At 34.9% G+C, this 24611-nt stretch overlaps 1 protein-coding gene across 2 annotated transcripts in view; it reads left to right on the top strand.

The window, feature by feature from the left end:
• Positions 1–24611, top strand: part of STK3 (serine/threonine kinase 3) — a 270916-nt gene that overhangs the window by 127717 nt on the left and 118588 nt on the right. For both annotated transcript variants that reach the window (XM_006730240.3, XM_006730238.3), the window contains one exon: positions 23027–23164. In XM_006730240.3, the coding sequence (XP_006730303.1) occupies positions 23027–23164 (138 nt within the window). The remainder of the gene's footprint in view (positions 1–23026; positions 23165–24611) is intronic.

Here is a 24611-nt window from a genome sequence, read left to right as displayed (position 1 = left end):
CATGACCTGAGCCAAAGGCAGATGCTTAACAACTGAGCCACTCAGGCACCCCAGGATATATGTATTTTTTTATGTAAGGGTATTTTTTGCAGTATTGTCAGTAATGGTAAAAAAACTGGAAACAAGGAAGGAAAAGTTGAATACTTTTGATACATTGCAGCCATGTAACATTATGCAGCCATTAAAAAGAATGAAGTTCTGTCTATACTAGCTGATGTGGTTGTATTCCACTGCCTGCTATGAAATGAGAAAAATACAGTGTAGAGAATTGTATGTGACCTTATCCCCCAAGAAACAAAACAAAATCCTCAAACCTCTGTGTATGTTTGTTTGTGATTATACAAGGAAGGAGAACAAGGTATGGAGCAGTACACCTAGCGTTGTGGGGTGGGGTAGGGGAAAGATTCGAAAATGGGAAAGTAGGAGCTAGGGAGAAGACTCACTTAGTTCCAGGCTCATCTTTGAACAAGGGCTCAATTAGAATACTACCAGTGCAGTAATAAAAAGGCATGAGGCAAAGAGCAGACCTCCTGGTACACACTGGGTTTATGGGACACACATAAAAGGGTTGGAATTGCATATATCTTTTCTAAGAATATTAGCCATAGTTTATTATGGGTTATTAACAATTTATTAGGAAGAAGGCTTTAGAAAAGGATATCAGAATGTACTATGTTCATTTTGAAGGTGCTGTGGGAGTGAACCACACATAGACCTGGGGAGACCATTCCAGACAGAAGGAATAGCCAGTGGAAAACCTGTTGTGTTTGGGGAATAGCAAGGAGGCCACTGAAGCTGGAGCAGAGTGATGGAGAGAGAAAGAAGCAGGAGATGAGATCTGAGAAGTAAGAAGTAAGGGAGGTGATGGTGATGGTAGGTCAGATTGGGAGTAATGCCTTGTGGACATTTTTAGGCCCTTGCGAGTTATTGAGCAGCAAAATGATATGATCTAACAGTGTTTTAAAAAGATTAACCTGGTTTGGTTGAGAATAGGCTGTGGTGAGGGGTAGGCAAAAGTAGAAGCAAAGAGACAGTTGGGAGGCCATTGCAGTAATCCAGGTAAAGGATGGTGGTGGCACACACTTTGCTTTTCAACATTACTGTGCCATCTACCTTTCTTCCATCAGTATTTACTGCATATCAACTCTTTCTTCAAGCACTGGTAATTCAAAGATGAATGAATCAGACACACTCTCAGGCCTAAAGTAGCTCACAGTTTATAATTATAACATTATTATATTGGTACTTGCAAATATTCATTTGAAGTTTTTTTTAATAAATTCATTTATCTTTGCTACAGTTTAATATGTAATTTAGAATTTAGCAAGAAGATGCTTTAGTGTACTGTATATATATTATTCAGCTTGTAACAGCTTTATACACTTTGAAAAATGCTCTTTTTCGTTCTGTAGTATCTGACCTATGCAATTATTTCTTGGACCTTATATGTTCCTTTAAGCTGAAAGTCCAGGTTTAACATTTTAAATTTTTGCTAAGTAAAATATTTTTTATCAACATATTTTTGTATAATCTAAAAATGTTTTGCCCCTAATACCACCATTTTCCCAGAATCCCTGCATTTTTAAAGGACTCTTTAATGAGCAAGAGGATGGCCACCCTGCTAAGACATTAGTGGTGATTTTTGATTAGAAGTTGATATTTAAATCTCTGCATCTGGTTCTGTTGTTTAAATGAGACTCTCTGGTTCAGTAGAGCAAAACAAAAATTGAAATGTTTTAAATAATCTCAGTACCTGTAATTGTCCATAAACAATCAATTCCAATTTTATGAACTCCCAAATCTTTGGTACACCAAGGGTTGTACTAATAACTGTTGTAATTGCTCTTTGTGGCTGTGTGTTTAAATGTTGGAAATGGGACTTTAATATGAACATGCAGTAAATCTTAACCACAGAGGCACACACAGGTTCCAGTATAATAGAGAGCAGGAAAGAGACACATGTAAACAGACATATTCCTCATCTTAATATGTGGAGCCATACTTTCATAGAATTGCATTCAGTGTTTACATAGAGAGGGCTGGCAATGAAAAACTGCTGTTCCTCTGGTTTTACTGTGTATTTTGATCTCTAGGTTATTTACTTCTTCCAAATGTGTAGGGGTGATATTAAAAAATGCTGGTATCAGTTAATTATTTATTTGAAGTAATAAAAAGTTATATAATGGGGGGTGTTACATACCTTTATCTTAGGAGAAAAAGGTTATTGTTGAAAAAGATTTTTAAAAAATAAATAATTTTGGGTAAGATTCTTTGTTAAACATGAAAGAATGAAAGACATAGATAGCTTAAAGCTTAAGTATGATGTGATATTGTTTTGTTTTGTTTTTTTTTTTTAAAGATTTTATTTATTTATTTGACAGAGAGATAGAGAGAGAGCACAAGTAGGCAGAGAGGCAGGCAGAGGGAGAGGGAGAAGCAGACTCTCCACCGAGCAGGGAGCCCGACGTGGGGCTCGATCCCAGGACCCCGGGATCATGACCCGAGCCGAAAGCAGCCGCCCAACCGACTGAGCCACCCAGGTGCCCTGTATGATGTGATATTGTAATTTCTATTGCATTTGGGATGCTTTAGCCAATTGAATGTCTTATAATATTTGGTGACAGCACATTTTTTTTTTTAAAGATTTTATTTATTTATCTGAGAGAGAGAGAATGAGAGAGAGCACATGAGAGGGGGGGAGGGTCAGAGGGAGAAGCAGACTCCCTGCTGAGCAGGGAGCCCGATGCGGGACTCGATCCAGGGACTCCAGGATCATGACCTGAGCCGAAGGCAGTCGCTTAAGCAACTGAGCCACCCAGGCGCCCGACAGCACATTTCTGTATGACATGAGGAGCTCAGTTTTCTCAGAAGCTTTTCTAATGATTTAGAAATATTAAACACATTCAATGTAATGGATGTTGATGCCCATTTAATATAAAGGATGCCATAAAACATCAAAATCTTTATTTCCTAATCTATGAATTTTTCTCCCCCAAATTATATGTTTATTAATAACAGTTTATAGAAGAAGTGAGAGCTAGTAAATGTGTGTATACCAGTTTTTAGTTTTATTCAAACTTCGACTTTTAAAATCAAAGTTTTTTATTTCTCTTCATGTTAAACTTATAAAAGGTAATGAAAAGATGATTATTGACCAGAGTAAGGAAGAGTAAATATTTTACAAGATGGGGAGGTTTAATTTATATGAAATAATATGGAACTATACTTTTGAAGAAAATTTAATTGAATTCCTTAGCAGTAATAAAATCTAACTCATAGTCTCTCTAGGTTCTAAATAATAAGTTTTTTTATTCAGTTAATAAATATTTATTGAGTGCTGGGCACTGTTCTATAGGCAGGAGATATAGCACTTAATAAAACAAAAATTCATATCTTTATGATGTTTATGTCTTTTCTTCATGGTGTCGTGTTTTCCAGTTGGATTAGACAGATAATAAATGAAACAAGTAAGTGCAGCATATAGTATTAGATGGTGATTAGCACTTTGGAAAATGCTAATGAGGGATGTTAAGGTCTGGTTGCTCTTTTAAATACGATAGGGGAGGTCTTGTACAAAGGCGATATTTAGGCAAAGGTCTGAAGGACACGAAGGAGTGAGCCATCTGGATATCTGGGATAAGACCTCTCTGGTTAGAGAGTACAAAATCTAGGAGATGGGAAAATGCCTGGCTCTTAGAGTCCAGTGTGGCTGAAGTGAGCCAGGGGGACAGTAATAGGAGATGAGGTAATTGCGGTAATAAAGTTGTTATGAAGATCTCAAGATATGCTTATTTTTTCTTTAATTGTGCTTTTTGAAATATTGTCAAATAGTTCTTGTACTTGCCACTGGAGACTGTTAAGAATACTGCAAAATAGATTTAAACAATTTTGGATAACATTATACCTGAGATTTTGTTCTTTCATCCCTTTCTTTCTTTTATTTTCAACAAGGACATTAACTGTTTTAGATCATTTCACGTATGTATCTATATATAGGATGGTTAAAATAACCGTAAGAGGAGAATTAGTAGTCCTCAATACTAACTAGATTCCCTATGGGAGTGAAAGGCTATGAAATACAGTGAAAGATCCCTGATATCCTGTTCAGAACCTTATGTTCAGATAGATTTGGTTTATATTCCAGTCCAACTCTGTACCACCTTGAGCAAATTATATAATCTCACTGACCCTCAGTTTTTTTATGTATAAAATAGGGGAATAAAAATAGCGACCTTCCAGGGCGCCTGGGTGGCTCAGTCATTGTGTCTGCCTTCAGCTCAGGTCATGATCCCAGGGTCTGGGATTGAGTCCCACATCGGGCTCCCTGCTCAGCGGGGAGTCTGCTTCTCCTCTGCCTGCCGCTCCCCCTGCTTGTGCTCTCTCTCCCTCTTGCTCTCTCTCTGACAGATAAATAAATAAAATCTTAAAAAAAAAAAATAGCTACATTCCAAAGATGTAACCCTTAGAAATAATGTATGTAAAGGGTCTACACAGTTCCACTCCTGCTGGAGGCACTTCATAAGTGATCGCTAATATCTTCATATGAATAAGAAATAAGGATGGTATGGGTTATTGAGGCCCATTTAAGTTAGAAATTTTACAGGACTGTTTCCATTGTCACCCTGAGAGAACCTTTTTCTTGACTACTAACAGTTGGCAAAAATGGAGATACTAGAATTTTCCCACCCTTTTCCTTTACCATTGAAGATGCTGAGGGGACGCAGATTATGAAGGTAAGGTAAGGTAGCACCTTGATTAACCTCTGGAAGAGCTATCGTGGAGTTGGATGTAAAATTTTGTTGTTGTCCTAGGGATTCCTGTTCTCAAGATGGAATGCTTATATTTGGTTAATGTAAGCAGAGAGAATTGTAGTATTTGTGGTGGTGTACCCAGTAACATCTGCACAGAGATGCTTTCCTCTCTTTTCCAATGGCACTTTGTAATACTTTTGCTACCATTTACATTTGTGTATCGTAGCATTATGTGATCATTTGTATTGAGGATTTGTTGTTGCTGCCATAATTAGATTGAATATTCTTTAAGGAAAGGACAGTGTCTTCATCTTTGTATTCTTGGTGTGATGCTCAGGGATGGTAAATTACTACTGCTTATTACCACCTAGTGAAAGCTCCATGAGAGCAGGAAATTTTTATTTCTTTCATTCATTAATGTGTGTTAACACTAGAACAGTGCTTGACACATAGTAGGTACTTAATAGATATTTGTTGAATGAATAAGTGTTATATACTAAGAAAGAACCTTTAATATTTAAGAATATTCTTCTGGTATTAGACTGGTTCAGATTTGACAAAGTAGTCTAGAATGGATGCTTAAATTAGTAGATAAGCTCCAACAGTCAGCTGACACCTTTGCTTTAGAGTAGCTCCTGGTTTGGAGGGCAGAAACTTAACCAGTTTGGATCTCGAGTTTAATAAGCAGTGAAATGGTCAAAAGTTAATTAGCAGGAGAGAAAAATGAAAATAAAAGCTCTAAACATTTTACAAATTCAATAACCAGTCTATTATTAAGTAATACTTAAACATTTTGTGTGAGTATTCCCTAGTAAGGGAAATCCTCCTGTGAGAAAGTACAGTGCTGGGATATTCATGAACTGTAAACTACAAGGTTAAAGTAGTAAGTAAAAGAAATTAGGAAATGTATTTGGAAAGTCATGTGACTAAATTTATAGTATTGCTCTTAAATATTTAAGATTAGTAAATAGTTTAATTGTCCTTTCTGTTTCATGTTTTTACAGTGAACTTGAAAATAGATTCTATAAACTTTAATTGAACACCTATATTTTCTTTCTGAGAATAAAAATATTTTAAAAAGTTTGATAATATTTAATACTATGTTTATATAGGAATTTGTTAGGCATAGTTTATTTATAGAGAGGGAAACATGAACAATTGACCAAGAATAATTAACTGAAGTAAATTATATCAGAATATTCCTTTCAAGGAGATGCTTTTGGGTTTTTTATTTGATACTTTAATAAATAAATGTAGGTTGTTAATTATAATGTTATTTATTGGCAACAATGAATATGTCAAAAATAAAATTTTATAAGAAAAATGGTATTATAAAATAGATTGGGAATGAATCTAAATTTGTTGAAATTAATACTTGGAACCTTTCATTAGTACATCATTAAATATTACATTTTTTTACAACACATTTGTTTCACTAAATTATAGAACTACAAAAAAATACCTTCCTTGAAATGTTGTCACAATTTTGAATACAAGGAATACGTAATAACATAGGAAAATTTAAAAGAGGGAAGATTGTTAAGAATCTTTGAATATTTGAAAGCCTTCAGGTGGGAGCATTCTTTCTCCTCTAAAATGAGGAACCAAAATTTGGAAATTGAAGAAATACAAATCCTACTTTATTTCTTGCTATGTAAAGTTAATAAAGCTTTAGCTAACATGGAGAAGCACTTAAAAAGCTATCAAAGATATCAGTGACCTCAGATCAAATGTAGTTATAGAAGCATAAGGAATCATTATATACCATTTGGTTTTGAAAAGCAAAGGAAGAAGCACAAAAGCATATTTTCTCTCAAAACATTAGCAGTCATGCTGCTGATTCAAAGTAGTAAACATTATACAAATTTATTATGTGATAGTTAAAAAATCCTATGTTTAAATTAAGCATTCACAGTGCCATGTCATTTTCAAGAAAGGAAGAGCAAATTTTAACTTTGAAGCTGAGGCAATTAAAGCATTGTATTTTAAAACCCCATCTGTTTTAGGAGGATTAATATCTGCATTGTGATTTTTAGAATATTATTTCTACAGACTAGTGTAACTATTGCATTTTAATAGTTCTGTGCATAGATTTTATAAAAGTAACCCTTTCTCATAATATGTACTGATATATTTTAGACCATAAACCTGTTTTACCTATTGTTTTTTATTTAATATTTAAAACATTTGCTGTTTTCTAAAAATATAATGACTGCTTTGAATAAGATTTTTACATAACCAACATTTCATTGTATGTTATTTTTAAGTTTTGAGACTAGTCCTTATTAATTTAATGATGAGCAAGGATTCTTTAACTATTTGAGTGAAACTGACATTTTTTTCCTACCTCCTATGCTCCACGTTTAACTCTTTTGGTTATTTGATAAAGTATAAAGTTTTAGTTTGATAGTGTAAGTGTGTCTTGCCTAATTTATCCATTCTGGTTTTCTATTTAGAAATACTTAACTGGGCTGTTCTCACACTCTAAAGTCATTACTGCCTCTCTGTCTTTGCTGGTGTTATTCTCCTCCATCCCTTGTCCCTTGGTTATCTTCTTAGTATGAGTAGTATTGTAAATGCCTGCTGGTACTACTATGAACCACACTATTCTCTTGCCCCAGTGCCAGTGTACACCCCATTTTCCTGGTCTAGTTCATCATCTGCCTCCTGATGAAATCTTTCTGTCAGCTATTGTAAGCAAGCTTTTCAGTTTCCATTTCTCTCAGAGGTTAAACATCTTTTATAAATGACTTCAGGAAAGCATATTTTTCATACTTGTTGGTGTAAAGAAGAAAGGAGGGATAGTAAGTATTATTGAATGGCGCAATCAGGATATAGAAAAATCTTGCAGGATGAAACAATAGGTTGTAAGTCCAAGAAGATAAAATTAGATGTATATTAAATTTGAATATTCTCCCACCCTCACCCCCAATAAACGAGGATAGGCAAGGGAGGTCAGCTCTGGGCAGAGACATGGATTAACAGCAGTGGACATAAAAAGCATTTAGGAATTTGGTTGACAGTGAATTCCATATGCAGGAAAGTTTATGTGATCTAGGGTTGCTCTAGATATATTGTATTTTTATGTATTTGGATAATAATATAGAGTTAGGGATACAAAGTAAATGAATAAACATTTTGGCCTATTTTGTGTTAATGTTTATGCCCCAAGGCACTTACAGTTGATTTCTTTAGAATAGGAAGCCACTTACGTTGAGGAAATTTCTGATAGTATACTCTGTTGTCAAGAGTAGAAAAAAGAAGCTTCATAGATAGGTTCTAGGATATAAATTCCTTTTCATTGTGCTTCTTTCTCATGCTTTTCTAAGTTGGTAAGGGTGGGCTTCCTGATCTTCAGTTGGACTGGATGGGCCCCATTCCACTACCACACATTTCTCCTATACCGACTAAGCATCCATCACTTGGGCTGAGCTCTTCCCTTGGGGTGGGCTTGGTCCCTTGCCTGTCTGTCTGAGTTCTGTGCTAGAGAACTATTTCTTCCTCCTTAATCACCAGCTAACCTCTGTGGGCTCTTGGCTCTGCTAATTCTCTGCAGAGAATATCAACTTTGTTAAAAGAAACTTTATTATCAGGGAATTTATTACTGAATTATTTTATATATATTGGTTTTTTTCTGTATTATTCTATATATTGAATATAAGATAGTGTCCAAAGTTGAACCTACATTACTGAACACCAAAGGGAGTAGGAAATACTCTTTAATCTATAGCTGATGGCTACTTTTTAATATGAGATGGTCATAGTCTCTTTTTTCATTTTATCTATTGTTTAAAGAAGTCACCTTTACTCACCAAGTGCCTTCTATTCCCATTCTGTTTCAGTAATGACTTGATTGATTGTGTCACCTGTGCAGTAGTTGAAAATGGATATGAGTACCCAATTTCAGGACCTCCCTGCTTCCTTGTAGATCGTTTGACCGTATGTAAGTGATTTAACAGTCATGCAGTCAGGATTTTCAGAGTAAATAATTCCCATCTCCATTACTATATCTCTGTATTCATGAACACTTGCAGGAACATAATATTCTTCAGTTAAATTTATACAAGTTAAAAAAATCAGGCTAAAAATAAATAACAAAATTGTTAAAAATCAGGCTAATTTAAACATTTGGAGACTTGATTTTTATAATAATGGTGAATGGTTTTTGACTTAAAATACCAGCAATTAATAAAAGGTGAATATAGTGAAGAGTTAATTAATATAGTTTTTTGTAGGAGTGCAGTCTGATTTCAGATTATGATTTTCTGTAAATTTTAACCTATAGTTATATTACAGCTTTTTAAAGATTTTTATTTTTTAACCAAAATACATGTTAGTGAGCAGAGTTTGAAAGGAATAGTAAACCACCTTTTTTCACACAATAGACTCTAAGAAAATGTTGAGTGCCTGCTCCTGATAAGGTATTAGGAAAATTATTGTTTCTTTAGTTATGCATATTTCTTCCTATTACCCAGTTTGTCATGTGCCTAATTACATGGTGGTGTAGGTTGATTTCAGAATACAAATATTGATGTTTGAAGTTCAAACCATAGATCATCTTTTTTTCTGTGTGTCAGCTAACTCAGCAGTGTTACTCATTTATAACTGTGATAAGTAAAAAACAATTGATTTTAACAGAATCCGACATTTTTAGGCAATATGCAGAGTCCCTCTTAGTAGCTCCAAAATAAGATGTTTGAGTTTAAGGAAGGGAAAACCAATACTGTGCAGCAGCACTGTCCTCACTTTCACCAGAGTATGTATTTAAACTAGAATTTCCAAATGTGAGAAATCTGAAAGGAATGAAAAGTGCTGGTCCTTAATGTTAGCGTATGGTTGGTGTTAGCCAAAATGAAGTTCAGGCCGTGATGCTCTGTAGCCACTGCATGACTTACCCAAAGGCAATCAGCACGCTTGCTTGCTTGCTTGCTTGCTTGCTTGCTTTTTTTCTTTTCTTTTTCTCTTTTTTAAAACTAATTGGCTCATGTTTAGTTTACTGAATGTCATCTGGTCTCAGTAAAAAGCAAGTGACCTGCACTGAATTAGTGTAATTGTAATACAAACAGAATATCGCATAGTTTTGGTCTTATACAGGAAAGGAGAAAGTTGGAAAGATTTTTCTGTTTGATAAATAGAAACTGAAGATATGGGGATCCAGACCTGGTTCATACTTGATTTTACCTTTCATGTCTTTTTGTAAGATCAGTATTTGGACTTTCAGGCATTTTTCCCCTATAAAAGAATATTGGTTTTCCCTTTGAAACTTATTATGAAGGAAATTTTTTTGATTTTTGTTTTTTTAATCTTACAAATGAAGTATATTAAGTCATGGATCTAATTCCTCTTTAATCTTAAGAAAGTTAGCATTGTCCAAAACGGAAGTTCTTTTCCACACTACTAGGATTGTCAGGAACTTGGCATGTTATTTTACCTTTATCATGGCTAATATTTGCAAGGCCCCTTCAGATGACATTTTATTAGTTTTTTATATTTATTACATTCTGTTTCAGAGAGACAATAGTTATATTTGCCAAAGGAGCAAACTTTGTGACTTTGATCTCATAATTAAATCACTTAATTTGATTTTGAAAGTGTCACTTTAAAATGTAGTTATTTGGCATTCTGGAAGTTATATTCTGCATAACTTATACCCTTGTAGTAGGACACTGAAGGTAAAGGACAATAGCTGTAGATAGGTTAGAGCTTCCTATTTTAATCTCCGAGAACCTTGTACTTTTTGTCTTTAATGTTTATTTATGGAAATATTTATGTGATTTTTGGTTTAATATTTGTTGTCCCCATAGTATTGCATGTCTCAAAGGAGCAGGCACTGGGTTTTCCTTCTTTTTTAATTTCATATTCCTTATTGCGTAATACAATGCCTGGCATACAGTAGGCAATAAATATTAGGTAAGTAATGTAAAAATAAATAAGGAAATTATTGAGATTAGTATTTATAAAAATCTTTTATCTAAACAACACTCAAGTACTATACAATCTAGCAATTGTTAGCATAGTTTAATTGCAATGGTAGAATCCTGGCTTTTCTCCTTGCTAATTTTATCACCTAGGGCAAATTTGTTTCCTCCAGAATAATGATAGTCATTATCCTGAGTTGTTATGAGGATTAAGTGAAATGATTCATGTAAAACCGTTGTGAGATGCCCCACAAATGTTGATTGATAATATTATCATTGTTGTTCTCTTATTATTTTAGAAGTATTTTGGAATCATGGAAGGAATGTATGGTTTTATTAAGAGAATCGTATTAGGGAAACCTTCAGAGAATAGGTAATGTTCCAAAATCATATTGAATGATGAGTAATTACACGATGGCTCATGGGCAAAGGAATCTATCTATGTGCCGTGCCAAGAATATTGTACCTTATTTTGCAAGTAATGGGAAAAGATTGGTTTGCAGTAGGAGTTGATAGCAGATTTACATTTTAGAAAGGCTATTTTGCAATCACTGTACAGGAAAGACACCAGAGGTACGTAGAGCTGGCAGTCAGAATATTGTGGTCTTAAAATGATATGAGGACTTTGTATTGTCTTTGAATAAAAATTGATAAAATCTAAGTAATTAAAAAAATCTAAGTAATTATGCAGGTAATAGTAATCATATTTGCTATTATTACTAATAATTGCAGATACCACTGACTGTCTACCATCTGCCAGGTGTTTTTATATTTATGTCACTTAACCCTTATATAGAGTTTCGATAGTGAGGTAGTAGTTCTCAAAGTGTGGTCCCCAGACCAATAGCATTAATATCTTATGTGCACTTGTTAGAAATGCAAATTCTTGGGCCCCCATATCAGGCTTATTGAATCTGGAACTCTCCGGGTAGGATTCAGCAATCTGCATTTTAACAAGCCCTCTGAGGAATTCTGATGCATGGTAAAATTTAAGAACCATTGCTATATGCATCTATTTATACAAATGAGAAGACTGGGTTTAGTGATGTTAAGTAAGGGGTGAGATGATTTTAAAAATACACTGTAATTTCTCTAGGTTTTTAAAATTTAATATAGCAAGTGTAGTTTAGTAATTTTTTGATCAGTAAACCAGTTTTCTTCTATTCTAAAATCGGAAATATTTCCTGATAGAAAATACGTTGTCTTTATGCTAACTTAGTGAACCAAAAGTATTCTTTATTTGTAGAGGCAGGATAGCTTATTGGTTCAGAACATTGGCTTTGGAGCTCTTGTGTCTGGGTTCATTTTCCAACCCTGTCCTTTATTGCTGAGTTTTCGAAGGCAAGTTATTTAACCTCCCTATGCCTCAGGTTTTTGATGTATAAGATGGATTAATAATCCTTCATTGGGTTTTGGTGAGGATTAAGAGAAGTAATTTTTGTAAAGCCACTCAGGACATTGCCATACACATTGTCCATATAGAGTAGATACAATACTAACAACAGTGATCATTACGATGTATAATCTGTAAACATATCAAAATTTACCTAACAAATTTTTGTTTAAAATTGTGCCAAGATAGCCTCAGCATGCAGGATGTTTATCATTTAAAAAATTTTTGCTTAAATGGCTACTTAAATGCCTGAACTTTAAGGGCTTATTTCTCTTTCCTGGTTTAGGTAGATGGGCATGCCCCTTCCATTTTTGGCTTCCATCTTCTACCCATCACTTCCCTCCTCTCTGTTACAGAACTTTACAGGCTCTGGTTTTAAGAAAGAAACAAACTTCCTTTGGGCTCATACTATTCTCGACTTGCTGCTCTGTCTCACACCTTCCTTTCAGAGCCATGTGTGAAAAGATGTGCTGCCTCAATTTCCTCACTTCCCTCCCATTTACTCCTGAACAGACTTGGGCTGTTTTTCTCCACCACTCTACTAAAATTTTTCACAAACTTTTACTCCTGTTTGTCATTGGTAACCATTTTCTTCTCCTTAAATCTCTATCTGATTTCTGGGATATCTCTGTCTCCTGGCTTTCCTTTTATCTCTGTCTTGCGCTCTAGACTCATTTCTAATTACCTACTTAGATAATTATTTTCTATACTGTTATGAGAAACTTCAGTAGCTCCAAATCTCTCTTCACTATTTTTCCATCCTCCTATTTTTACCTTTGTATTTTCTATCTTGGCTAATGGCCCTACCATCTAACCAGTTGCCATGTTGAAAATCTGGAGAATGTATTTCATCTGTCCAGTCTTCCACCATTAGTCAATCACCAAGGCCTATTGATGCTGCCTCCTGAATTTCTTGCAATTCCTTTCCTTACTGTTTAGTTCCTTTGCCACTAAGCTAATTCAAGTTCTCATTATTCACCAATTTCCACCCGTGTTACTTCCTTAATATGTCTTGAATATATCCCCTTCTTTCCATCTACATCTTTATTTTTTTGTTTCAGACCTCGTAATTTTTCTTCTGGATTTCTGTAATAGTCTCCTAGTGTTTGGTTTCACCCCCCTTTCCAAAGTGTTCTTCATGATACTGCTAGATTGATCATTCCAAAACGAAACACAGATCATATTACTCTCTTACTTCAAATCCTCCCATTAAAAAGCAATTTCTTTCATTTGTCTCTAGGTTAAGAGCCAAACTCTTAAGGGTGTTACACAAAGCCTTGGGGCTCTGCCTACCTCTTTATTTATGTGATATCCACTTTCCTTTAGCCATACTATTACTTGCAGATACTTTAGATTCTTACTGCTGCTTTCCACTCAGTGTTACTTCTCTGTACCTGCATTTTCTCCCATCTCTCTTCTACAGTCCAACCTGGGAACCTTTCCTCTGGGCTTCCTTAGCACCCTGTATACCCCAAGATCATAGAATGCATCAGACTCTATTGTATTTTGTTTGACTATAAGTTTATTGAGAGCAGCATGGATAACTTTTATCTTGGAACTTTAGTGTCTACCTAGAATACAATGCTTTGTGACATGGGAGGTCTAAAATAAATGGTCAATGCATATATATATATAAAAAGTTGAAGTACATAATTTTTATTTGCATTTTTTTTGATAACTAGGAAGTTTGAGGTGGACATGTATATATTGTATATCACTAAATCTGAATAAACTTTAGAGGAAAGAAGAGAATTATCTCATCAGCTTGAGTGCTACCATGTGTTCAGACCTGGGTGAGACACTGCATGAATGAAATCAAAAGAGGGGAGGACTGGTGTTACAATTTGCTTTTTCTTTGACAAATTGTTTCTTTAAATAAGCCATTTTATATTCATAATTCATCATATTTTATTTTTAACCCACTTTAGTTTTAGGGAAACAAAATACAAATCCTTTAGGTTAGTATCTAAAATGCTAATTTTGAACTTTACTGAGTATAGTATGGCACGAGTCCAACACAATCTGTTAAAAATTTTCCTCTGGGTCAGATCTAAGTTGAGAAGAATGAGGTAACTTTAATGTGAACCCAGATTGTACTTCAGTCTTTCTCTCCAGTGAGTTGCCAAATTCACAATTCCATTTGTATCTGGAATTGGGGAAGCTGAGTTTAATATGGATTTTTGCCAATGATAGCAAATCTTGGCAAGATCGTCTTGTTCTCTGTGCTTAATTATATAGTTTTATTATAAAGTCTTTCACATGTTTATTTGGAGGTACCTCTCATATATACGTTACTCTTTTGGTAGTTAATCATTTACTGTCAAATCTTCCTTCTTTTCTTAGAAGGCCAGCTTACATTTTTATACATTACCGTTAGCTCTCTAGTTCCGTCTCTTTGCTAGATTTGTAGATTTTAAAGCTGTACAGGTGCCTTAGGGGTCATTACATCTAAATCCCACTTTTTGGAAATCAGAAATCTCAATGAAGCTAAGAGAGACTGAGTTGGTTATATATTATTAATTCATCTTATATTTTAGGCATTGGAATACAGCAGTGAATGAAACAAAGTTCCAGCCTTTTATGTGTTTATATTGTAGTGGATAGAGACAATAAATTAAACTCAAAAACTGTACAAGAAAAATAAAGCAAGATAAGGGGTACAGAACGACAGGGATGGTTGTGATACTGTATATATGATGGTCAAGAAAGGCCTGTCTAATAAGGTGACTTTTAGTAGAGATCCAAAGGCGGTTAGTAAATGGGACATGCAGATTCTGGCAAGAGTGTTTTAGTCAGAGGAAATTGATGTGGCAGTATGTTTGGCGTTTAAGGAACAGGGTGGAGGTTTATGTGGCTGGAGCTAGCCAGGAGGGGGAGAGAAGTAGGAGATAAGGTCAGAGAGATAGCAGAGGTCCAGATCATTTAGTCTTAGTAAGCCATGGTGAGCTCTTTAGCTTTTACTCTGAGTGAAGCAGGAAGTCATTGGAGGGTTTTGAGGAGAGGATTGATGTGGTCTGACATATGATTTGAAAGACTTACTCTTTGTTGAGTTGGGATTGTAGCAGGACAAGGATGGAAGCAAGGTGAACAGTGAGGTCACTTCTTTCATAGTGCAGCTAAGAGATGATGCTGGCTTGGACCAGGATGGTAAAGGTTAGAGGTATTGAAGAGTGCTCAGATTCTGGATATAGTCTGTATTTTGTGTGATATGTGAATTATGTCTCAGTTAAGCTGTTATATAATAACTAGTGAGTTAAGTTGGATGGGTTTAAAAAATAACAAAATGATACTACTATAACCTCTATGAAGAACACTTAAGACTTGAGTCTAAGCCACATAGCCATTAGGGGTAGAGCTGCTACTGTCCTTTTTTTAAGACTTTTTTTTTTTTTTTAATTCTTACTGTCCTTCAGTAAGATTTTTGGAATGGAGTTGAGGTAAATCAGTATGTTCAAATAAACGTATTTAACTGGAAGTCTTTATATCTGCACTCTCACTATAAATTTAGGTTTTAACTTGAGGCACTGTGCCTTTGCCTTTAAGTAGTTTTCGTGTTATCCAGGGCATTTAGAATGAGTGTATAACTAACCAGAGTACAAGTTCAAATGTGGGAGGTATTGAAATTAAGGTATATGGAATGATAATACTTGCCTTATATTTTATTTTCTGGAACATTAGAATTACTTGGGAGACAAAAAATACTGTGCCTGGTCCTTACTTCAAATCAAGTAAATCAGAATCTTTTATGGGCAGAGCTAAGTTCTCTGTGTTCTGAACTTCTTTTGACATGACTCGGTTGGTCTTTGGTTCCTTTCTTTAAGGGCCAATAAGATGCTTCAGGCTCACCTTGTAATTTCTCTGCCTCAGGCCTAAAACCAGTTACTTGCCCTCATAGACCCTCCTGGTGTTTCAGACCTCACATTTTGAACATGCTATTCTCTTTTCAATAACTCATTAACTGACTCATTCCTTAGGACTCAGTTTCAGTCTCATTTTTTTTTTTTTTTAAACATCAGTTTGGGCTAAGTCATCTTATAATGCCCAGTGTTCACATCTATTTTAGCACTTACACTATTTTATTGAAATGATCTGGTGTGCATTTTCCTATCCCATTAGATTCTAAGCTTCTTGAGGAATTAATTTTTTTTTTTAAAGAAACTCTTATAATGCAGGTATGGATACATTTTATGTGCTCAAAAGTTGAACTGGTCACACACAGTAATTCTAATTTGGGAGATTGGGAAGAGAGTAGGGTGATAAAGTTCCTTAAGTTTGGCTCTTGTTCGCTTCTGATTTCTTCCATAGCCATATTTTATGAATACTTTTGCATTGTATTAAAGGGACATTATGTTTCAGCCTTGAGAGATGGAAGCCATGAAGAGAGGCAGATTGCAATAGGCTATAACTTCAGCAGTGGTTCTAAATGAAGCCTTGGATCAATTGCAAGTAAAGTTTTTAAAAGTTGAATATATAGTGGCCTTTATAATAAAAAATGTAAAAAGAATCTTATGCACTCTTGTAGACAGTTGCTGTTGTGAATTGGTATTTTGAATTTTTGAGATTCTGTACCATCTTTTAGTCTTTATTGTTACATGTCATTTTTATGTGAAGGTAATCATACAGTATAGACTGTTGTTTTATTTTCACATTCTTAAATAAAACATTTCATTGTGGTTTTGTAATTCACACATTTGTCATTTTTATGGCAATACGTTACTCCATTTTACTGCTCCATAGTAGTTTGGCCATTTCTTAATTGATATTTTTTGTTTGCAGTGTTCCACTGTTACGTAAAGTGAACTAGAACCACTTTTTACAAATAACTTTCCATTTTCTTTTCTGGAGACTGAATATGCATATTGTAGAGGCTTTATCTTATAATAGAATTATCTGTGGCAGAAATTTAATAGAAATACAAAGGTAGTGTGAAGTCATTAAGGAGCCAGGTAGACCTGAGTTCCAGTTTTGATAGCCAGTTACTAGCTGTGTGACCTTAAGTAAGCTAGTTTACCCTTGTAGGTCTCAGTGGTAAATTGGGGTTAGTACAATGTACATTGTACATTTATAATGTGGTAGATGCTGTTGTACATATTGTACATGTATTAACCCATTTAAACTTCAGAACAGCTCTATGCAGTAGGTACTATTATTCCCATTTTTAATATGTGAAAATAGGCATAGAGAAGCAAAATAGGTCAGATAGCTACTTATAATGGTAGTGTTACTATCCCAGGGCTCTCTAGAGCTGCCTCAGATCTCTAGAGCTGGTTCTCTTATTCACTCTGTTCTGGGTACACCAGCCACATCCCTTCCCTTAATTTGGTTCCTAGGCAGGTAAATTGGCCTTTATTGGACGGATTAATGATTATTGAAGTTCCTGGACTGGAGTTGGAGTGAATTGTGAGGTCATGCTTGCAATACTTTAACCCTGTGCTTACTGTAGAAGCTGCACCCTAAGAGCAAGGTTCGCTCTGGGTTCTAGTATTCCCTATTTCAAAGTTGCATTTGAGGGAGTGGTAATAAAAATGTAGATTTGTATTTTTGTATTAACATCTAGTAGGCCTTTTGTTATCCTTTCCTCTCCTTCTCCACTTCCATCTCCTTTCCTAACAGTGTTTGTCTTGTGAGGCTTTAACTTCTTGATTGCTAGGCAGGTAGAGTGCCAGAGTCTTTTAAACCCAAAAAGCAACCCGAAAAATATCTGGTCCAATATCCTCACTTATATGAAGAAACCAAAACTGCACAATCAGCAATCAGAGGATGATTGAGAGCGCAAGCCTATTTTTCTGACTTAGGTCCAGTGTTGGCTTCATTCTGTTGTACTGTTTGCCATCTTATTTGTGTAGTCTTTTAAAAATTATTATTGCTGTATATCCATTTCAGAAGCTATCTATTTTTATTTGACTTAGTAGCTTGCTGCCTATGTATTATATTTACTATTAGGAAACAGCTATGTTTGTTTAGTTCTTTGAAGTTTTATAAAGTGCTTTCTCATTCTTTATCTCATTTATTTCTTATGAAGATAACCTTTTGTTCCTATACCTGAGGTTCTTGAATAGTGGCCGAGATTTCTTTGTTATTCCGGCATGTCCGTTGCTTCTGTACATTCACAAACCCAGCTACCTTCACTTCAGACGTTTGTGTTCACTCAGTCCACGGAGATTATAAAGTGCAGGCATCGTAGTTTCTCACATCCAGCTCTTTCCACATCTGGGTGCTCCTGGAGTCCAAAGGCATGAAATTCCAAGCATGGAGACAATTTTGTTTTGAGGCACTTGAATTTCTTGGCTTCTTTAGACTACTTGTGATCAGGGAAGTTCTTTTTAAAACTTAATCAGAGGTTCAATATGTAGTTAAGCAACACATTGTGTAGAAACAAACACAAGGATAATCATATCATTTATTGTACTAACATTCTTCAATCAAATGGTGTTAGAGATAAGATAAATTATATGGCTGTAATGTGTGTCCATGTGATTTGGTTGGTGGCAAGGAAGAGAGTGAATTGTTAGTCTAAGGCTAGCCACTGATTGCCAAAACTTTCTACAGCAAGGGCCTATTACCTAATTAGGTCATACAAAACCTAGAGATTCTTAAGAGGATCTTTTATGATTCGTGATTAGGTTAAATTAGTTGAACAAAGTTAAGTCTGTGAGAAAGTCCTCCCATTTGTTATTGATTATCTAACCTAAAGAAATGGAAGTGGAAATTAAAGGTATAGTGGTTTTCTTGGAGACTTTTGGAGTCTACACTTGGTAGGTCATATAATAAGACTTACTTGTTTGAACTGTATGCAGTTAATTGCTTGTTTAAGAATAGAATGTGAACATTTTAGGATCGCTTTATGATAGTCCTGGGTAAATAAGAGTTAGAGTTAACTTTTTTATCCTTGAGTTTCTAATAGCTACTGCTGAGGTGAGCCTTATATGTTAAGATTATCTGAAGATAAGACTGCAACTCATTGGCTCAAAGTTCAAAGGAGAGCATTAGCTACAAGAACATAAATCACTAAGTTGTTATCCATCAATTTGTAACAAGTGCAGATGAACAACATTTATCTAGACAATCTAGTATCATTTACCTATAGTTTGAGGTCAGTCTATATAGGGGCTTATGTGGTGCTTTGAACTGTTTTGCAGAGATGAGAGTTCAAATATATTTTTATTCTTTAATCTGAAGTAGCAGGTGGTTTTGTGTGCCTTTTGCAGCATCTGATATTAACCCCATTTTGCCCATCCTTAAAGCCAGATTAGGTTCTACTTCAACTATGGAGTGGAGATTAATTAGGTTATTTACAGAAGAATTTTATTTTCTAGCACTTCATTGTTTGCTGTTTGTTTTATGTGTTAGTTTTCTACCCCGCAAGTTAACTGTGGGCTCCGTGGCTTTGAGAGATGTGTCTTATTTTAAAATCTGTAATAGCAGGGCTCACAAAGTTAGATACTTGAAGGAACCATCAGGTAAAGTAGACAATTGAGCCAGGCTAAATGAGGCCCATGTAAAAAGGAGAACATCCTGAGTAAAGTCAGCCTAATTCCAGCAGATTCTTACCTTATGGAAATGTGGACTTGATATTGCCTGAACAAAATAAGTCCACTGATGTTATTTGGCCTGTGGCCTATCAGTTTGCTACTTTATTAGAACATAGTTTTGAACACCCAGAAAGTACTTGATAAATGTCATTTGATAGGTGCTTATTGTGTCATAAAACTGGCTACACTGCTTTTGAAGGACTATCCTAGATGTAGGTACATGTAATATGATGTAAGATGTGTAAGAATGTTCTCTTCTATTAAAGGCTTTTCCCTTTTTTGAAAGAAGATGAATACACTAATAAAGAGATTAACTGTTACCCTAGAATCAACAGGCTTGGATGTTGAATCTTCACTGCTTTGTCCACGAAAGTCCTTTGGATCACTTTCCAAGTTAGAAACCAGTGATAACACATTGTAGCAAATTGCTGCATATTGTAAGGGCTTTCAAAAGAATGATGTGGTGAATTGTTAGAATACCTGAGTGCCTTGCAATTAAAGTATTGGTTTCTTATTTCTTGAATTCTAGAGTAATCTTTCATTCTTCTTTTTTCCCACCCCTCCCAAACAATGTTGTTAGGATATATTCTTGGTTCTTCCTTTGTAGTATCTCCTACCGTATTTCTTCCATTTCATTCCTGTAGAAACCATGCTAGTTTGAACTCTGCATTACTCATTTTGGGGCACCTTCACTAGCCCCTAACTGCCTTTTCTTTTCCATATTTAGAGTGTCTCCAGGGTTTTTGTTTTTATTTAATCTACTTTTTGGGTCATAAATGGTCCAATCAAACACATGCACGCATGCGCGCACATGCACACACACATACACACACACACCAGAAAAAAACCCTTCTTTTCAGATGTGTACTTTCTTGCTGACCAAACTTCCATTCCCCTTCTGATCTTCTCATTTCCTAGCCCCTTACTGTGTAGTCAGTTGTCCTCTGCTCCTCCTGATGGCCTGTTCCACTCTCTTGCTTTTCCTTACACTATTTTTTCTTATTAGGAGAATGACCTCTCTTCTATGTGCCTTATATCATTTCTCTTATTATACTGTTATTTAATTCTTTTGTTGTTTGTGCTTTGATTGCCAGACTAGGTTAGAAGTTTGTTAAGGGTAGTGGCTATATTTCCTGCTGCTTCTTTGAGCTCTATTTACTGCTTAACACCATGCTTTGTGTGTGGCAGGCACTTAACAGATACTTCTGAACTTGATCATTACTTTATGTTTTCCTTCATCTGTATTTTTTATTGTAGTAAAAATAGTAAAAAAAAAATAGTAAAATATACACAGCATAAAATTAACCATTTGAAGCGTACAGTTCTGTGAAATCAAGTACATTCACATTGGTGTACAACATTCACCATCTACCCATTAAACACTAACTCTCCATTCCCCCCTTCCCACAGCTCCTGTCAACCACCATTTCACTCTCTGTCTCCATGAATTTGACTACTCTAGGAACCTCATATTAGAGAAATCATATAATGTTTGTCCTTTCATGACTCAGCATAATGTTTTCAAGGTTTATCGGTGTTGTAGCATGTGTCAGATTTTCTTTTAAGGTTAAATAATACTCCATTGTGTATATGTTTTGTTCATCCATTCATCTGTGGATTGACACTGGGTTGCTTTCATCTTTTGGCCACTGTGAATAATGCTGCTATGAACATGGGTATACAAATATCTGTTCTATTCCCTGCCTTTACTTCTTTTGGGTACATCCTCAGAAGTGGAGTTAGGGGATCATGTGGTAACTCTGTGTTTGATTTTTTTAAGGGATCGCCATACTGCCTTTCAAGCAACTGCACCATTTTCCATCTCCACCAACAATCATGAGGATTCCAATTGCTCCACATCCTTGCCACCACTTGTTATTTTCTGGCCTTTTTTTTTTTTTTAAATAGCCATACTAATGGATGTGAGCAGTATCTCATTTGGTTTCGATTTGCATTTCTCTACTGATTAGTGATGTTGAGTACCTCTTCATGTACTTATTGGCCATTTTATGTTCTTTGAAGAAATATCTATTTGAGTTCTTTGCCCATCTTTTAAGTTGGGTTCTTTGGTAATTTTGTTGTTGAGTTGTAGGAGTTCTCTATATATCCCAGATATTAGCCCCTTATCATACATACTATTTGCACATTATTTTCTTCCATTCTGGGTTGCCTTTTCACTTTGTTGATAGTGTCCTTTGATGCCCAAGTTTTGAATTTTGATGAAGTCCAATTATCTATTTTTTTGTTGTTGTCTGAACTTTAGGTGTCACATTCAAGAAATTATTGCCAAATCCCATGTCTTGACGATTTCTCCCTATGTTTTCTTGTATGCTTTATGGTTTTAGCTCTTACTGTTATGGTCATTGATCCATTTTCAGTTAATTTTTTGTATATGGTATAACATAAGAATCCAAATTCATTTTTATTGCATGTGTATATCCCGTCTTCTCAGCACCATTTGTTGAAAAGACTATATTTTCCCCACTTAATCGTCTTTCCCTCATTCATATTTCATTGAATGACCTTCAACTTTATTGACTATCACAGTTGTGATGTAATAGTAGTAGTGCTTGATACATTTGTTTTAACTTTATTATGTTTTCATTTTTTATATCTTTTCAAAGAAAATGATGTTTTAGTAATAGTATTTTATCAGGAACTATTGTAGATACCCAAGAGAGAAGTTAATTCATTACATACAGTGATTTCCTAAGAACACTAGGGATTGATTCTCTTGGTTGAAAAAGGATGACTGGATAGCTAGGAGGACAGGGATGACAGGAAGACTTTATAAAACTTTTGAATTTTGAATTATCTGAATGTATTTAATTAGTACTAAGATTATTAATACTAAAATCATTAGTAATAAATTTAAGTGTTATATTACCTTCAAAACTTTTTATTTGGAATCCTGACTCATGTATTCAGAAAAGGAAATACAAGTCTTGGCTCTATTAGTATTATTTCAAATCACAGTAGTAATTTTATTTATATTTAAGTATTATGGATTGCAGAAGCAGATTGGACTGCTGCTATCCGTTTTGAGCAGCAGTGCTTATATAAAATTGAAATGGGAAGTAAATCTGGCACGCAATAGCAATATTAGGGAATACATCTGTTTAATTAGAGAATGTCCTTAGTTTGGTAAAAGGGTTAGAATTGCAGTCTTCTTTGGCGACTGATTAAAAATAATAGATAAAATAAAGAATGATGTGCTCAATGAGCTACAATTCAAATAGAGGAAATTTAATGGGAAATGATTACATTAGTAGCAGATGGACTTGCTTCCTGAATTGCAGTCTTACTGGAAATCCTAGAACAGCTTAAATTTGTTTTTCAGATTTGGAGTCTGATAGAAAGATAGAGAGATTTGTTTCTTTGGTGTGCTGTTGTGATTCTTACTGTGTATTTTGGCTATTTCATTTTTGCTAGGCTATTTTTATGATTCCCACGAATCCACCACCAACATTCAGGAAGCCAGAACTTTGGTCTGATGATTTCACCGATTTTGTTAAAAAGTGCCTCGTGAAGAATCCTGAGCAGAGAGCTACTGCAACACAACTTTTACAGGTCAGTGCTTATGCACCTAAGGAAAAGATATTTTCTTTATACCTTGTAGCTGTCTCACATTGACCAGAATTGGTGTGGGTTTTATTAACTGATTTCTGAAGATGTAAACCCTTGAGGAAATAATGGATTGACAAAGACATACACACCATCATTCTTCTCCTATGTGTTTTCTTTGTCTCCTTTTTTTCTTTTCTGTTTTCCAAATTCAGTCTTCTGTCTTTTCCCTTTTTTGTTTCTTTGTTGTTGTTGTTCACCTCTTTTCTCCAAAGTTGTTTAAAACAAAATTTCCAAAGTGTTCTCATTTCAGAAATGAGTTATTTTCTCCACTGTTACTATTTTTCATGTTCTTTTTTTTCCTGATGTGTTACTCCTTGACCCAACATTTCTTATTTGACTTTTTGATCTACCATAAGGTATATAAATACAAGATCCCTGAGCTCCTTGAAAAGATCTCATGTTGTATATACATACTGGTTACAAGATTACCTAAATCCTCTTAGTACTCCTGGTATAAGTAGATTATATATCCAGAGTATGAGGAGGTTGTTGTTGTTGTTGTTGTTTTAATCTGCCTTGATATTTAATGCAGTTAGAAATAATTTTAACACTTTTAATAAGTATTTGTGTCTTTATTTTCCCAACAGAATTGGCTTAGACCCCTAAGCTAATAATAAGTGTGTCTCACAGTAACAAAACTTGATTATTTGGAAATTAATTCTCTTTTGACCCAGCAGTTACACTTCTAGAAATTTGTTCTATAGAAAAATTTAACCATGTGTGACATAACTTAGGTGTAAAAGTATTCATAGTACATTGTAATGGCTAAAGATTGGAAACAACATAAATATCTGTCAATGAGTTGGAAGCAACCCAAGGTTCACTGAGAGGAGCGATTGGCAGAATATACACACCTCCACGCACATATATGTATATATTGTTGTAATTTATATTATATTCATTATAATATTCACTCAGTCATATATATCCACCAATATGTTATATTAATATATAATAAATATGTAATTATATATTTCATTATAATGTCTTTTTTAAAAAAAGATTTTATTTATTTGTCAGAGAGAGAGAGCACAAGCAGGGGGAGCGGCAGGCAGAGGGAGAAGCAGGTTCTGAGCTGAGCAGGGAGAAGTGGATGAGGGCCCCATCCCAGGACCCTGGGATCATGACGTGAGCCGAAGGCAGACGCTTCACCGACTGAGCCACCCAGGCGTCCCTATAATATCTTTCATATATAAATCATGCATGTGTCCATGTGCCAGCGCTTGCCGTGGAGTAGCTCTGGAAAAATAATCAAGAAACTTACCTCCAGAGAAAGTAACTGTATGGCTAAGAAGCAGGAGTAGGGTGGAGACATATATTTTTCTGAATGCTCTTTTTGAGCTTTTTGAATTCCATGTTATATGTAAATATTGCTTTTCAAAAATTAATT

This window comes from Leptonychotes weddellii, chromosome 4 (assembly GCF_054177405.1).
Source record: "Leptonychotes weddellii isolate Sample4059 chromosome 4, ASM5417740v2, whole genome shotgun sequence".
Lineage (NCBI taxonomy): Eukaryota > Metazoa > Chordata > Mammalia > Carnivora > Phocidae > Leptonychotes > Leptonychotes weddellii.
The sequence above is the reverse complement of the archived record's forward strand: the minus strand, read 5'-3'. Positions and strand labels throughout refer to the sequence as shown.